Source organism: Pseudopodoces humilis, chromosome 6 (assembly GCF_049639895.1).
Source record: "Pseudopodoces humilis isolate 2021_Gansu_Grassland_sample_001 chromosome 6, ASM4963989v1, whole genome shotgun sequence".
NCBI lineage: Eukaryota > Metazoa > Chordata > Aves > Passeriformes > Paridae > Pseudopodoces > Pseudopodoces humilis.
Window position 1 is genome coordinate 67,568,608 of NC_142205.1, and position 15,647 is coordinate 67,584,254.

Sequence of the window (15,647 nt, forward strand, 5' to 3'; positions counted from 1 at the left end):
ACAGTATTTCTCTGACTTTACTTGGTATTCCTAGTCCTCCTACTCTCCTAATTCCAGGGATTGCCTGCAGGATTTCAGATGACATCAGGAATTTCAGTTTGATCTCAGTCAAGAACGCTACCAAATTGTAAAAACCAGAGCTGTATCTTGTCTTAATGTAAATAAGTGACCATTACCATAGTTGGAGAATTGTCTTTTCCTGTCCAGTAGCACCACAAAATACTCTGCAATACAAATTTTCCCAACTTTTATGTTTTCCTGCTCTCCTATTTTTAGCAGATCATGGCCACTGCAGCTTGGCTTGGGGAATGACAGGGTTGGGTTACTGAAGTTAATTGATATTCACCCTCCTCCCTGGGAATTTTAAAGCTGTTACTGCCCAGGGAAAGGGAGGATTTCTGGCAGTCAGAGCAGCCGATGGAACTCTCCTTTGGAGTCACCATAGGAAGAGAGAGGACAAGGTAGCTAAAAAGCCCCGTGGTTATCTCTTGATACCAGCTTTCAACTAAATACTGTCCTGTGTAAGCAAGCTCAGTTGTCCCAGCTGAAATTGCTCTGGCAAGGATCAAAAAGGTTGTAGTGAAGCTTTCTATAGGATAAATCCCTGTTCCCAGTTTTGCTAAAAGCTCCTACTGAACCAACGGAAGATGTGGACGTGCATCTAAAAGCAGAATCTGTCAGTGTTCCAAGTAAATTTACATAGTGTTATCTCAGCTGAACTAACAAAGAGTGTTCAAGCTTGATCTAGGTTTAGGCCCAGCTTTTGAAAGGACAGGGCCCAGATCCATAATCATTAGCACAATTATGTGCTTCATTTGCATATACAGTTACATGTGCAAACTCACCGTACATGTGATTTCAAGGTGGCCATTTAGCAGATAATAACATAAATTTATGATTCAGTATAATGACTGAATTAGTTGTGCATTGCTCGTGAACTTGGGTGCTTGCAGGAGTGTGGCTCCTGTAGCAGAACCACAGATCCCTACATTTTGTTTGACTGCATGTGATTGCTCAGTATAAATTTCCTTTGCAGTGGTTACAAATCTTGTGTGCAGTCATCTGAAGGTTTTCTGTTTGTGTGCTCTTTGCACACAGACTGATACCCACTTTGTCAAGACTCCAGGTGAATTTACAAGGCAGTGCTTGATGTTATGAGTGACAACAGAACACAGAATTTTGGGCAGGCTGAGATCCAGCTTTTGATGTGTGTCAGAGTCCTCTGAAACTGCTTGTGAGATGCAGCTTCGCAACTCCAGTCGTCATCAGTTGTCCTGTATGTGCTGGAGTCAGCTGCAGAACCTGGGAAACACAGGGTGTAGGCTGATATTTTTTGATTTTACAAATACGTTTGTACAACTGTTAGTGTGGCTCTGGTGGCTTCATCTGTATTTTCTCAGGAGTGAGCAGAGGTGATTTGGATGGCTGGGACCATAGATTAAAATTTCTGATATTCACACAGCACCCTTGAGGTAGAAGGTTGTTTGAGAATCGGGTACTGTTTGTCTGTTTAATTCGGTAAAGCAATCAGATAGACTGGGGTAAATTTGATTTGCTAATACATAGGTAAATAAAGACCTGAAGAGGGAAATCTGACAAGTTTTCCTGCTGTAAGATTCAAAGCCAGAGTGGGATATTAAAAATGCAGATGCTGGTTTTCAGTTCTCATAACAGCATTTGTGAGCAATGCAGGCTGTATTTAATCCTTAAAATTGACAGAATAAAACCTCATCCATTATACTGTTAATCTTATCTGGCAATAAGCATAACTTTTATAAGTAAGTGGTGTATCTACCAATGAAGAAACATGTCATTCATGTTTCCACTGTTACTCTACTGCTGTTAGAAGAAATCTGGGTAACTCTTGTGGTAGGCAAACATGAAAAGCATGGAAATAACTCTTGTTATTTCCTAACTATTAGAAATCCACATTTTCTTCTTCTATTTCTTCACAATTAGCAAAAGAATGAGAAAACATTTTGTAATTGCAGCCTATCCCTGCAACTGGACAGCCATGTTCAGTCATACAAAGACAAAATTTGGTTTGTCATTAAAGCACTTGAATGATACAAAACCATCTGCACTAAATTTTATTAAACCTTAATAAGATACCACTTTAGACTGTAGGTTAGATACAAATAATAGTAAAACAAATACTTATTTTTCTTGGGAAAGTTACAAGTGCCTGCAAATTCAGGTGAGAAAGAATGTTAGTTATGGTGTATTATTACTGAAATCACTGCAGTCATTGCAGTCCTCCCATGCACTTTGAATAGTGGATTTACAGCTGCTTTAAAGTGTTAGAGAAAAGTTGATTGTCAGTCTTATTCCTGTTGATTTAATGTTAAGCTGTGTCTGATGATTTTCATGTTTTTTTGCTCAGCCAGCTCCTTTAGTAAATGGTTCCTTTAGCTGTAGTGAAAGCAAGCAACTCTTGCTTGAAATTGGGTGCTTAAGGAAGAGTGTTTGAGTTCTCATCAAGATTTAGGAATTCTTTTGTGGGAACAAACATAGGACAATAAACAACATAGGACTTGAATAAACTGAAGGCATGGTATTGCCTTTAGCTTCATTGGATTGTCTTCAGTCACTCCTTTTTCTTCAGTGTATAAAATCCTCATCTTCTTTTTACATTGTGTCACCTCCTGGTGCTTTGCTTAATATTCTCCATAACCTGAGTTCTAGCAATTTATACTTAGAGTTTTGGCCTCTGTGATGAAGCTCTTTCTTGAGTAGGCTGTCATGAAAGACTGTTCCTCCTTGTTTTTGTTTTTTTTTTATTTTTGACTGCTGCTATTTTCTAGCCACCATCCTGGAGTGTCCTTTTGCAAGCTTTTTATCTTTGTAGTGTCTGGGATCTAATCACATTTTGTGTAAAAGCTGTATCTGCATCCAGACCTCCATGCTAGCAATGTTAATCACTCCCTTGATTAACTTTTTAATGAGACTTAGCCTTTTTCAAAGTCCTAAATCTAAAGTCTAAATATATAAGTTTGCTTATCCCTTCACTGAATTTACACATCCCAGTATTATTTTTATAACTGGTTCTTCTGTCATGTTCTCCTTGGCTACCAAAAACAAATCTAAAATAACCTTACATCCTGTTGCTTCACTGGCAACTGAATTAATTTGTCCTCTGTGACCAAAGGAAATAACAGGATCCTGTTTAAGGTCTATGATTAGGGCTGGTTGTTTCCAAGTCTGTATCAGGGATGTTAGTCTTGTGTAATAACACGACTTCTAGGAGTATTTATTTGTCTCCAGTAGCATTTCATTTTGATTCATATCTGAATCTGACCTATGGGATTGGTGGCTGATTCTTGCACTTACCCTATGCATCCTCTTTTCCCATCATTTCCCAAAATAATTTGAAACTACTGAGAGCACGTTAGTTTCTCTGCCCCATTATATAGCTTCTAAGTTGAAAATTTAGCAAAACTACCAGTACAAGGAGGTAAATTACTTAGGGAAGGAGGAAAAAGTGAAGGTGTCAGAAAAAAAGAGGGATTAAGTGAGAAAATTTTGAGGGCAGAAGCAGTAAGGAAACATTTTTGAGAAGACAGGTACCTCGAAGAGAAAATCTGCACCCTCAAAAAGTGATTTTGAAAAGGCAGTGTCTGGAATTTAACAGTAAAACACAAAAAAATGGAGAGGCAGAGGGCTCAAAATAGTGTTTTTGTGGCTGGTGGAGGAAAAAGAAAACCAAAACTGAAGAAAAGCTATGGAATAATTTAAAAAGGTGGCTGTGCTGTTTCTAGTTGAGCACTGAAGGTAAAATTGGCAGATTCAGTCAGGTTTCCTCCTCCAGCTGTAACCTCACATGAGGAAACCTCGCATCTCAGATATGGAATTTCTAGAAATCTGCCTGAGAGGACATGGACACAAAATTGATGACTGAGATTTCTGCTGAAGCAGAGATCAAGGTGAGAGTTTATAGGTAATGTCACCGAGGTGGTGGGAGACATTTATAAGTATAAACAAAAGTACAAGCAAAATTTCAGACATGCATGCTTTGCAAAGTTAACTAAACATTCTGAAATGTAGCCACTAATGTTTTGCCAGAAGAGGAAGGAGATTAGAGAGAGGCAAATATTTGATGTTGACATATATGGTAGTCCTAGGAAAGACTGAACAGGTATGGAAGATGAATTCTCCTGTTCTTTCCAGAGCACTCTTATAGGAAATTTGGGGTATTTTGCCCACAAACTTGGGGTCCAAGTTTGTCCTGCAGTTACTCCGTGCAGTTACTTTGTAACCCACTGTACCAATTGTTGGGTGTGAGAAATTCCAAGGGAAGGTGGGGAAGCAGAGGGTGGAAAAGGAAAGAGGGGAAAATGGACCTGGTGTACATCAGAGCAATGAGTACTCAGTTGCTTTAGCAGTGTAGAAAGAGCTAAAAGGATTTTGTAGCCTCAGAGACAATTATTTCATTAGTTGTCAGCAAAGTTTTAGAGTGAGGTTACTTTTTTCATAGTCCTGGTCCTGCTTTAAGAATAAGAATATATAAGAATATAAATTCTTATATTTTCAGCTGCCCTTTGTGGCCCATCCAGGTTATTTTCATCACACTCCTGTTCCCATGCTTTGTCAAACAGCTGCTGTTAGGTGTTCACCTTGTGTCAGAGAACAAATAGTTTATACAGAAATTCTCTAATATCTGATACACTCCAAACCTGACACAGTAAAAATCAAACTCTTCATTTTTAGCAACTTGTACAGGTCCTTTTTTCCTCGCCATTGACTCCGAAGCGCGTTTGTCACGGGCCGTTTTCTGTCCCCCTCTTGTTGCAGAATGACTATCGCAAGCTGTCCATGCAGTGCAAGGACTTCGTGGTTGGTGTCCTGGATCTGTGCCGGGACTCTGAAGAGGTGGAGGCCATTCTGAACGGGGATCTGAACGCGGAGCCGGTGGAAGCGCAGAGGCACCGAGCGTCCCTGAGCCGCGTGAAGCTGGCCATTAAGTACGAAGTCAAAAAGGTAACTCCTCGCAGCTCTCAGACACTGTGGCAGGAGGGCAGTGCCACCTCCTCCTTCTGCAGGTGCTGTGAACCCGTGGTCAGAGGCACAACTGAGACATGGTGTGAGTAATCAAGACTCTCACAAGGCAGAAGGGGACTGTAATGAAGGAGTTCAGTTTAATCTACTTCCCACCGCTGAGAAGTGGCAGGAGACTGTAATGACATAAATGAGGTGCGCTAGCCAGGCTTTGCACAGTTGGTCAGATCCTTCTCCTGATTAACCCAAAAGGTATTTCAGTAGAGCCAGTTTTTCACTCAGTGGCACTCAGGCTGTGTTAGTCAATTCAATAATACCTAATCCAAAGAGAAGGCTGTGTTGGTGAAAGGGTTGGTTTCAACCCATACATAGCTCATCTGCGACTGTGTGTCGTAGTGGGAAATTCCACGTGATTAACCGTGTTTGTTCCTTTAAAAAATATTTTAAAACTCAGCCCTGGAAATGCATGCAATATGTCTGTGGCTGCTTGATCAATTCATTTCAGTTCTTCACCTTTGTACCTGTGTTTTTGGCAAGTGTTTTCAGTAGATGCCTATCTCAAAGTAATTTGTATTTTGTGAATTCGTGTTATGTGTTGAAAAATGGAGCTGTGCATCACATATTTGACATAAATACATACCCTTTCACTGTAGTTTTTATTGGATTGCTATGTTGTTCTCCTCAAGATCCCACATTAGACTAGCACAGAAAATAGTTAATACTGTGTCCTGTTGTGAGAGGAGCCAGGAAATACAGCAGTGCCTATGTATTATTTACAGCTACCTATTTACGTGATTAGTATCACTTCCATTCCTTACAGCCATTATAGTTTCATCATATCCACAAGAAGCCTTGTGTCTCTCAGAATAAATAACCCTGTGTTCCGTGGCCACCTCTTGAGCCAATCTGCCATATAAAATGAACTGTAAGGACTCTACCAGAACAACTGGGGATTGCTGGTGTTTATGACCAAAAGATTGATGACAAAAATTGTAAACACAGATCCCAAGCAGCAAATCATCATTTCCAGTGTAGAATTGGTCTACAGCAGATAAGTGCATATTCATTACCAAAAATCAAGGTAAATATATATATACAAGCATTAAATTAATTTGAAAGACTGGAACAGGGAAAAAAAAAACCAAAGTGCATAAGTGTGCTGTAGTGTCTAAATATATACATTCCTTATGCAATTGCAGTTTAATGTGTACCAAAAGTTTGTTGAGGCTCATGTCTCAGCTTTCACGCTGAAGGCTGTGGTTTTCTTTTATGAGTTTGTTGTCACTGATGAAATTCACTGCTGAGCAAAGGGCCACACAGATCTGTTAAGAATAACAGAAATCTAAAGAGTAAAAAAAAAAAGATAAAATTTCTCATAGCAAACTTGTTCTCTTCTCTTACAAGAGAGAAACTCGGAGTGCTGGCTGCAGTTCATGACAAATACAGTTCAGAACCTACAAGAGGAATGATCTTAGTGGGAGGAAACAGCTGGTGCACAGTTGTTACCATATTCATACAAGTGCAGCTCCCTGGAAGCGGCCGTTACACAGGGCATGGCAAGGATGGAAATGCCTCTGTCGTGGTGGTCCTTTAATGCTGGGATTTGCTCTGTCAGAGCTGTGACTGATTCTAGTGAAATCCTGACTGGAACAGATTCAGATGTGGGAACTCCACATGGGATTTTTGCAACTCTCACCATAGGAAGCAGACAAGGATGTGGCCTGTTTCCTTAACTTTCTGTGTTTCTAGCTGTGCTTCCAGGTCAGGTCCATCCAGGTCACTTCCCTGTTACCAGCAGTGTAGCCAAACAGAGCAGCAGGTCCATGAAATAGTTAATGAGCCTATGTCCTGTCCATAGGGAGGAGAAGCAGGAAAAAACATATGACAAGTAGCAAATGTGCTCAGAACTTCACTGCTAGGGAAGGGGAGTTTTTAATTCTATTAGTAATGAAACTCTTGCACTTAATGCCCTAGGTACAGCACTGAAGTGGAGCCCATCTTTTAAACAGGATGTGATTTTGAAGCTAAGGTTCAGACTGAAACTGCAGCCCCAATAGAGAAGGACTAAGGGAATTAAGGGAGGAAAAAAAAAGAAAAAGAAAGCAAATTAGTCTTGCTCTGTATACTGAATTAGTTCTGTAGTCATGCTTTTAGTTTTGTGTCTCAACTCTGTCTTCAGATGGCCAACAAAATTCCAGAGAAGAGCTGACACTGGCCCAACTAATCTGCAGTTCTTGCTGAGACAAAAATCAGGATGGAATTTCCAAGTGAAGTCAATAAGAGCTAGAATAAAATCACAGGAGTTAATTTTCAAACCCTGAAATGTTAAACTGATAGATAAGAAAGAAGATGCAAAACTCTCTTTGTATTTTGTGTCTTAGTTTATCAGAGTGTGCCAGGATTTGTTCTTGCTCCATCTAAACCCAGCTATTTTGATGGTGGAAATAAATAACATAATCAGTCTGAGTCATACAGAAAAATATTTACATACTGATGACTTGGTTCACGGTCATGAAACTGAAAACATCAGAAGTGTTACTGTCAATTATGCTTGGAAAAGCAGCTACATTAAAATTGGGATATTTTTTCTTTTAGTGACCAGATACTGTTCTCATGCATCATTTTTGTTCACTGGTGTTCTGCTTGGAGCTGAAAGTATTAGATACATGTGATAATGAGTTCAGCATATGTAATGAACAGTGAGAAACTGCATGGAAAATAGAGTGAGAGGAGAAAAGCAGGAAGAACAAGGCTGTAGGATGATGTGAGCAGTAGCTAGAATGTGGTGTGAACCGACTGTCCTTGGAGGAAATGAAGCTGCAGGCAAATACAGGTAATACAGACACACACACAACAGGGGTGGGCACAGTTTAAAGTTGCTGAAAATAAAACCAACATAATCACAAGTTTGAGTATTTCAGTAAAGACTGAGAGAGGAGGGATGAATTTCAGAGCTTTTATGGATGAGAAGTGACACAACTTGCTCCAAGGGCTTGGAAGTGGTGCACATTGTGCAGCTGCCAACAGTTAAATAAGTTGCTAAGATCCTCTCAAGAGCCTTTAGACTCACTGCCAGAGAAGAACTTGCCCATAACCCTTGGCATCTTATTCACTAAATCTCCTTTTTTTTTTCTTTTTTTTTCTTTTTTTGTAAATTATAGCAGATCTCCTCTTAGTGTCAGATCAAAATGTTGATAGATCAGGAGAATAAACCAGCACAGAGCTCTGGGTGAAGTGCCACAGGGCCCATGGGCTGATTCCAGCCCTGGGTAAATTTCCTTAAAGCTCCTTTACTGTTTCTTCCCATTCCCTGTGGTAACAGAAGAAATGATGTGGGTGTTTCTTCCCTCCTCTTCCCTACAGTTTTAAGCCTGATTTTAAAAATGTCTTTTTGTAATTTGAAATAATTATTTACTTTCCTGCCTTTGTCCACAGTTAATCTGCTGTGGGATTTGTCCCTTTGATGTCCTGAGTTGACAATGAAATTTATCTTAGCAAAAGAAGAGGCTGGGGGCATATGTCAGAATGCACAAACACACAAAAACCCGATCTCTTCTCCTCAAATGGGCCAGGCTGGCAGTTTTTATGGTGCATAAGCTTCAAAGGTGACAGCCTAATAAAAAGAACAGAAGCAGTTTGAGTCGACATTAATTTGTTAAAGGACTTTTTTTACAATCTCTTTATTTATTTCTCTTGGCCACTCCACTTTATGTACCAGCTGCATTAATATGTGAAATAACTGCTTAATGCAACACACACCAGAATGCTTAGGGACTTCAATTTTACAGCAAAGTAGGTTATAGTATGAAGATTGTCTCCCTTTTTAAAGTTCATGCACCAGTTTTAGATTGCTCTTCTTGAGAGGTTTACAGTTCCCTGTTTTCATTGCCAATGATTTAATTTGATTTTCTTCAAGAAGTCTGTCCTGTTGTACTACTCTATGCAGTTTTTAATGAGATTTGGAATATTAATAGAGTTTTGCAAGCAAGACCTGGCAAACAACAGTGTATGTAGTACATAATGATCTCTGCAGAGTACAAGGAATAATAAAATGGTATCCAAGGTTTACAGTATTTTAATTCTTTTTTCTGGTGTATATCCAACAGATACCGAATCTCACTCCTAACCCAACACAAATTATCAGTTATCAGATTTGTTTTCAAACTCTTTTTTTGAGAAACACCTGGCCTGTGAACACCTGTGAAAACCAGGCTGCTCACCCTTGTGCTTAACTGATGCCCCACATGCTCTTGTGATGTGTGGCATTTTCTTTTATATTTATTAACCTTTGTTTTAAAGGAAATGAGAAAAAACCCATGGTTCTTAAATATCTCGTGTTAGTTTAGACCTGTAGCAGTCATGTAACACTTACTATTAATGACAGCATGTCTTGGTTTTTCTTTCTTTTTCTTTGCAGTTTGTGGCCCATCCAAACTGTCAGCAACAGCTACTGACAATCTGGTATGAAAATCTCTCAGGATTACGGGAGCAGACCATAGCTATCAAGTGTCTGGTGGTGCTGGTTGTGGCATTGGGCCTTCCCTTTCTAGCCATTGGTTATTGGATTGCACCATGTAGCAGGGTACTGAATTTTATAAATTATGTGTCTTGTGCTGTTCTCGGGGCTGCTTTTCCTTTTCTGGCAGTCAACATGCAATTTCTGCTGCTTCCAAATTTTAACTAATTAATGATATTTTTAGCCATCTCTAACCTTGAGCCAAAGGATGCTAAGGGTTTTCTTGTTATTTGCACTGTAAATAGGGACCACAATGATGAAGTGTGAACATAAATTAGCATTAAGCTGAAGGAAAGAAAAATAACCTTCTCTGAGAGCTTTTTTTCTTTTTTAAATTTCCCTAGGTTGTGCTCACCTCACTGTCTCTGCTGTGTCATTTCTTTGCATTACTAACATGGATTTTCTGAAAGTCACCACTCAGATTCTTTATTAAGTCTCCTCTGGTGGCATCCTAAGGTCTCATGCTGTTCCCATATAAACCATTAGCAGAACATCTGTTGACTTTACTGATGCAGAACTTAATCTTAAGTAAAATATTTGTTATACCAGCCCTAGGAGGTCTGTTTGCCAGCTGAACCATAGAGCAGAAATTAAATTAAATGCATCATTCCGACCACGTTGTGGGGCATATTTGTAAAAGAGCATAGCTGTAAACTCTTACCTTTTTAAAAATATGTGAAAGTGTAAGAGTGCTCCCACCTTTCCTGCTGGTCTCAGAAGGAAAGGAACAGCAGTTTCTTTGAAATCCTGATGGTCTGTAGCACATGAATTGTTTGCAAATCAGGTGTACTGGTAGATCTTTGGTAAATCAGATGATTGGAAGATTTTTCTGTTGCATTAACATTTTAAAAAATTTTAAGTCCATTTATTCCTGTGCTGAATGTGGTCTTTCAATTTTATTTCCTTAGCATATGTAAAGCAAAGAAATGTGAGTTTCTTTTATATTTCATTCTTTTAGTTCACCTCAAAGAGGATAAGGTTTTTCTCATCTACATATTTGAAGGGAACTTGATCTTTTCTCTGGGTTAAATATTTATTTACTTGAAAGATAAACCTTTATGAAAATAGTGTAATTGTTACACTCATTATCCTCTGAAATGTCACTTTCCATTAATATCTTTAGTAAATCTATTCCTCACAGCTCCATATAATAGGAACATATTAATATATTTTTAGCTGGTGTCTAACATGGAAAAGTGACATTTGTCCTTGAGCTCTAATTCCCAGTAGCAGAAACGTCTGACGTTTTTCCTCAGTGCTCATGTCAAATAAAAGCGCTATACAGTCAGGTCAGTTGTTGGATATTGCAATTACAAAACGCTTTTTAAAGGTCAGGAGCAGGAAGGGAACATGAGATTGTTTGCCCAGGTAGTAAATACAGTTTAATGTGTGCTGGTTTGCTTAGTTCATAGTAGCTGACCCAAATTTCAAGGAAAACAATTCCTTGAAATAAGAAAGCTCTTGTGGTCTTCTGGAAGCACCTGGTCCCCTCTTCTGTTGCAGACAGACTGCCCCTACTGCTGCTGTTTTGTTCTTTTACCAGGTGCAGATGTGAATTAAACCTGCTGAATTTATTTTAAAAATCACTAATATTTTTGATTCTATTTTTCTTAGTCCGTTTTGTGGAACAGTGGTTAGTTTTAATAGACACATGCACTTATTTGGCACTTAGAGCTCTGAAGATGTGTTCTGTGGATGGAATATGGTAGCCAGAGATAAGAAAACAACTAATTTTTCCTAGAGCTATAGTTATAGAAAAGTTAATGGTACACTCTTGTTGTTAGGGAAAGTGTTTTGATGGAGTTGGAGATTTTAATAATTTATCTTTCCCTGGGCTTGCTTTACAAACTCTTCCTGGTCACTGCTGTTGTACATTTGCAATTCCTCAGAGTGTTTCCCCTCAAACATTGCCATCTAGAGTTTGTGGAAGAACATGAGCACTCACTAAAAGGACAACAAACTCTGTGTGGCTCCCTGTGGGAGCCTTTTGTCTGAAATGGCAAAGCATCACAGCTGAGTGCTCTTGGAAGGATATCCTTTAAGAATGAGGTTTCTGGCTCTCCTGAGCTCTGAGTGCCCATTTATGCTTCTGGAATGCCTGGTGTTTCTTTGACAAAACTGAGTGAATGCTTTCATTCTGCCTTTGCAGCTTGGAAGAATTCTTCGAAGCCCATTTATGAAATTTGTGGCACATGCAGCATCCTTCATTATTTTCCTAGGCCTGCTGGTGTTCAACGCTTCAGACAGATTTGAGGGCATAACGACACTGCCAAATGTCACTGTTACTGATTACCCCAAGCAGATCTTTAGGGTGAAGACTACCCAGTTCACCTGGACAGAAATGCTGATCATGGTGTGGGTTCTTGGTAGGTATATTGCCCCTTCATCTTCCTGTTTTCCTGCAAATAGAAACTCTGAGAGGGAGGAGAGAAGCCCAGGTCCTAAACCTTTGATCCAGCTGCCGTGTGCGGCAACCACTAAACCCTTAGGGCAGGTAAGCAGGGTATGAGGACAGATTTGGAATCATTTGTAACTCCTGGTTTAAGCACTGCATTATCCTAAACTGTGTCAGGGTAGGGAGGTATCACTTGCATGCTGCCTTTTGGGAGTTCCAGTTTATACTCTTTATTTGACAAAAGGCAAGGACTGGGATTTTCCAATCCGGTGTGTGGCTGCTCTGAGTGTGGCTGGGATGGCAGCAGCAGCTCCTTTGAATTACACAGCCAGAGAAACAAGAAAAAGTTTGTGGGGTTGTGATTTTGTTATTTTTTGGTTTTTGTTTTCCCTAAGAAGCCTCTTTGAATCAAGTAAAAAGTCTTGATTCACAACGACTGCATCTCATGGTTATGTTGAGGCTGTGATCTGGATTAAATCCACATAAATTAATTTCTGAGAAGAAGTTTAAATAAGAAAAAAGAATTACACATAGTCATTCCACTCTCTATGCTGAAAAGCATCTTATTCTGTAAAGTGGAAAAACAGTGTTATAATTGTGCCCTTTTTATATTGGGTCATCTGTGTTGTTGGGTACCTGTGTTCTTGTGGAAAAATTAAACCCTCTGATTCAGAAGTGGCTTAGGAATGTAAATGGTAAGAAAGTAAGAGAAAGAAACTTTTTTCCGCACGCTTTGTTTTCCCTCCTTTGGAGTTACAGAGGGTTTGTTGTTAGCCCACAGTACTTTCACTGCAAAGTCAAGGCTCTGCTCTGCCCTCTCTGGGGTGATGTCTGAACTATATTTCCATTAATTAATCTCAATTAATACCTTACTATTTGATCAACCCCGTGGAAACCAAGAGAGAATAACCTTAGTGAAAGGGATGATGATGCTGTGATACTGCAAAAAAGTGAATCTTTGCTCCACTGGTATCACCCACTTCCGTGAAATGGGAGAATGCAGGGAATTTAAATGACAACAGTTTGGCAAACATTGCTGTGCTTTTTCATTTCTTGTTGCAGGGATGATGTGGTCAGAATGCAAAGAGCTGTGGCTGGAAGGACCCAGGGAATACATCTTGCAGTTATGGAATGTTCTGGATTTCGGGATGCTGTCCATTTTCATTGCTGCTTTCACAGCCAGGCTCCTGGCATTCCTTCAGGCCACAAAAGCACAACAGTATGTGGACAACTACATTGAGGAGAACGACCTCTCTGAGGTCACACTTCCTCCAGAAATTGAATATTTTACTTATGGTGAGCTTAGTTTTTCTAAAACAAACACATTTGAACATAGGAAAGCTTGAAGGATGCAGTTAGAAGCCTCTCTTTACCCTAGAGCTAAATTTGACCCCCTTTTTTTTTGTTCAGTTTTTTCATAGTTATTAATGTTCATAAACATCTATCAGCATTTCTTCCTGAAGGAAGGATGCTGGCCCTGTTAAGGTCTGCTTAAGTAGAATAAAATACTAAATACTTATTGCAGTGCAGAAATTGTCAATAAAGGTGTGATTAATCTGTATTTTCAACACAAGAAAAGGCTGCTGACGTTGTATATGACGTTGGATGGGCTTCAATATATTATAACAGCAGACTTGGTTTTGTTATTTACCCTAATTGCAATATAGCCAATCTGAACTTGTGCATATGTAAATACACATTTAGAAACACAGGGTATTTTGATATGAAATACACTTCAGTTCAGTGTTGCTCTGCTAAGATGGTGCATGAATTCACACAGTAATTTATGAATTTCTGTATAACTCAATTGTTTCTGTCCACATTGTGTTTAAAACCCACAATCCTATTTATTTTGAGGTAATTGGCAAAAATCTTTATGGTCACTATGGGAATTAGGTTATATCCTGTGAAAAGCAAAAGCTTGGTGTGGCTAATAAATGAAATTGTTCATCAGGCAACACTTCCCATCAATAAAACACCAAATAGGAATAAATTTCCCAGCTTTACCGTAGTGCTTGTTAAGATAGCTCATGTTAAAAGATGCAGTAAGGAATTAGTTATTGTCTAGTTCAAGTTAAAATGCAAACTGCAGAAGAAAATTTCATGTTTCTTCAAGTTACTTTTCTTCTAACAGAAGGTTACTCGTATTCATAATTTGTTACTTAAATGAAATAGGAATAGAGCAGCAACTATTAGACTCTTCAAATATTTGTCTCAACTAAATTCAGACACATTACTGGAAAAATCCTATCAAGATTTCTTCCTCAAGATTGTGATAAATGAGTAACCCCTGTATTTCATATTTTCCAGCTAGAGATAAATGGCTCCCATCTGATCCTCAGATAATATCTGAAGGCCTTTATGCAATTGCTGTTGTTCTCAGCTTTTCTCGGATCGCATATATCCTGCCTGCAAATGAGAGTTTTGGGCCCTTGCAGATCTCACTTGGAAGGACTGTTAAGGACATCTTCAAGTTTATGGTCCTTTTTATTATGGTTTTTCTTGCATTTATGATTGGAATGTTCATACTGTACTCCTACTACCTTGGAGCTAAACTAAACCCGGCCTTTACAACGTAAGTATGAGGTTTCATTGTAAGTAAAAAGCCAATCAAAACGTTCAGGTTTTTCATTAAGATAACAAAGTCTCTGGGATATTGTGTGCTCTCTCTTAGCATTAAAATAAAAGTGAAGACCACAGAAAGCAGAACACAAAAGACCAATTGTTCCCTGTTTGTATAATGGAAGCTTTCCTTTCAGCCTGAAATAATTTCACCTGTATATATTTCAATCACCCAGACTTCTTGGTGGGCAACCAATTGGAAGAGAATATTACTTGATATAAAATACCTTTCTAGTTCATGTTGTTCTGCATGTATTGTTACAGCTCTATTAGCTGTGATGGATAGGTGGAGCACAGAGGAGAAGTAGAAAGTGCTGTGAAAAATGCTTCCTTGCATGTTAGTTGTTTTGATCAGTGCTCTGATTCGCAGACAAATAAATTGAGGTTGTTTATCAGTGACTGTAAACACAACTTAGATATTTCTTTGTGTAGTTACTAATATTACCTTCCTTTTTTTCCCTACAGAGTGGAAGAAAGTTTCAAGACCTTATTTTGGTCGATATTTGGCTTGTCTGAAGTAACCTCTGTTGTCCTCAAATACGATCACAAATTCATTGAGAACATTGGTTATGTTCTTTATGGCATTTACAATGTCACAATGGTGGTGGTTCTGCTCAACATGCTGATTGCTATGATCAACAGTTCATATCAAGAAATAGAGGTTCTGTTCTCAAGTTTTTCTCTTCTGTTATGCTGAAAAAAGGGCAGAATTTATAGGAATTATTTCGGTGATATGCAAAGAGTACAAAGAACAGATTACCACAGGAAAGGATATCACAAAATGTATAAAGTAAGGCTGACTTTGTCTAACAATTCAGCCAAGCTGCAGAACCTCACAGGATCTAAACAAGTTTATTTCGTGCCATGTACACACATTATTTTTGGCATCCAACTCCAATTAAAAAACAAATCAGCAAACATAGAGTATTGAAGATACTTGGTTTTCAGAAGTAAATCTCAGGCTGCCGAAATGAAAGTAAAAGTGCATTTAGAGTGCCAGCTTTCCAGATCATGAGTTCAAAGAGTACTACATTCACACAGATGCCAGCACACGCCCACACAAACAGGAAGAAGGATAATCTAAGACATAGTGTACAAATGGATATGTCATTCCCAGTC

At 38.9% G+C, this 15,647-nt stretch overlaps 1 protein-coding gene across 1 annotated transcript in view; it reads left to right on the forward strand.

The window, feature by feature from the left end:
- Positions 1–15,647, forward strand: part of TRPC3 (transient receptor potential cation channel subfamily C member 3) — a 32,765-nt gene that overhangs the window by 12,285 nt on the left and 4,833 nt on the right. The window contains exons 3-8 of the mRNA XM_005530896.3: positions 4,792–4,977; positions 9,413–9,577; positions 11,661–11,877; positions 12,969–13,202; positions 14,217–14,481; positions 14,994–15,189. Coding sequence (XP_005530953.1) covers positions 4,792–4,977; positions 9,413–9,577; positions 11,661–11,877; positions 12,969–13,202; positions 14,217–14,481; positions 14,994–15,189 — 1,263 coding nt within the window. The remainder of the gene's footprint in view (positions 1–4,791; positions 4,978–9,412; positions 9,578–11,660; positions 11,878–12,968; positions 13,203–14,216; positions 14,482–14,993; positions 15,190–15,647) is intronic.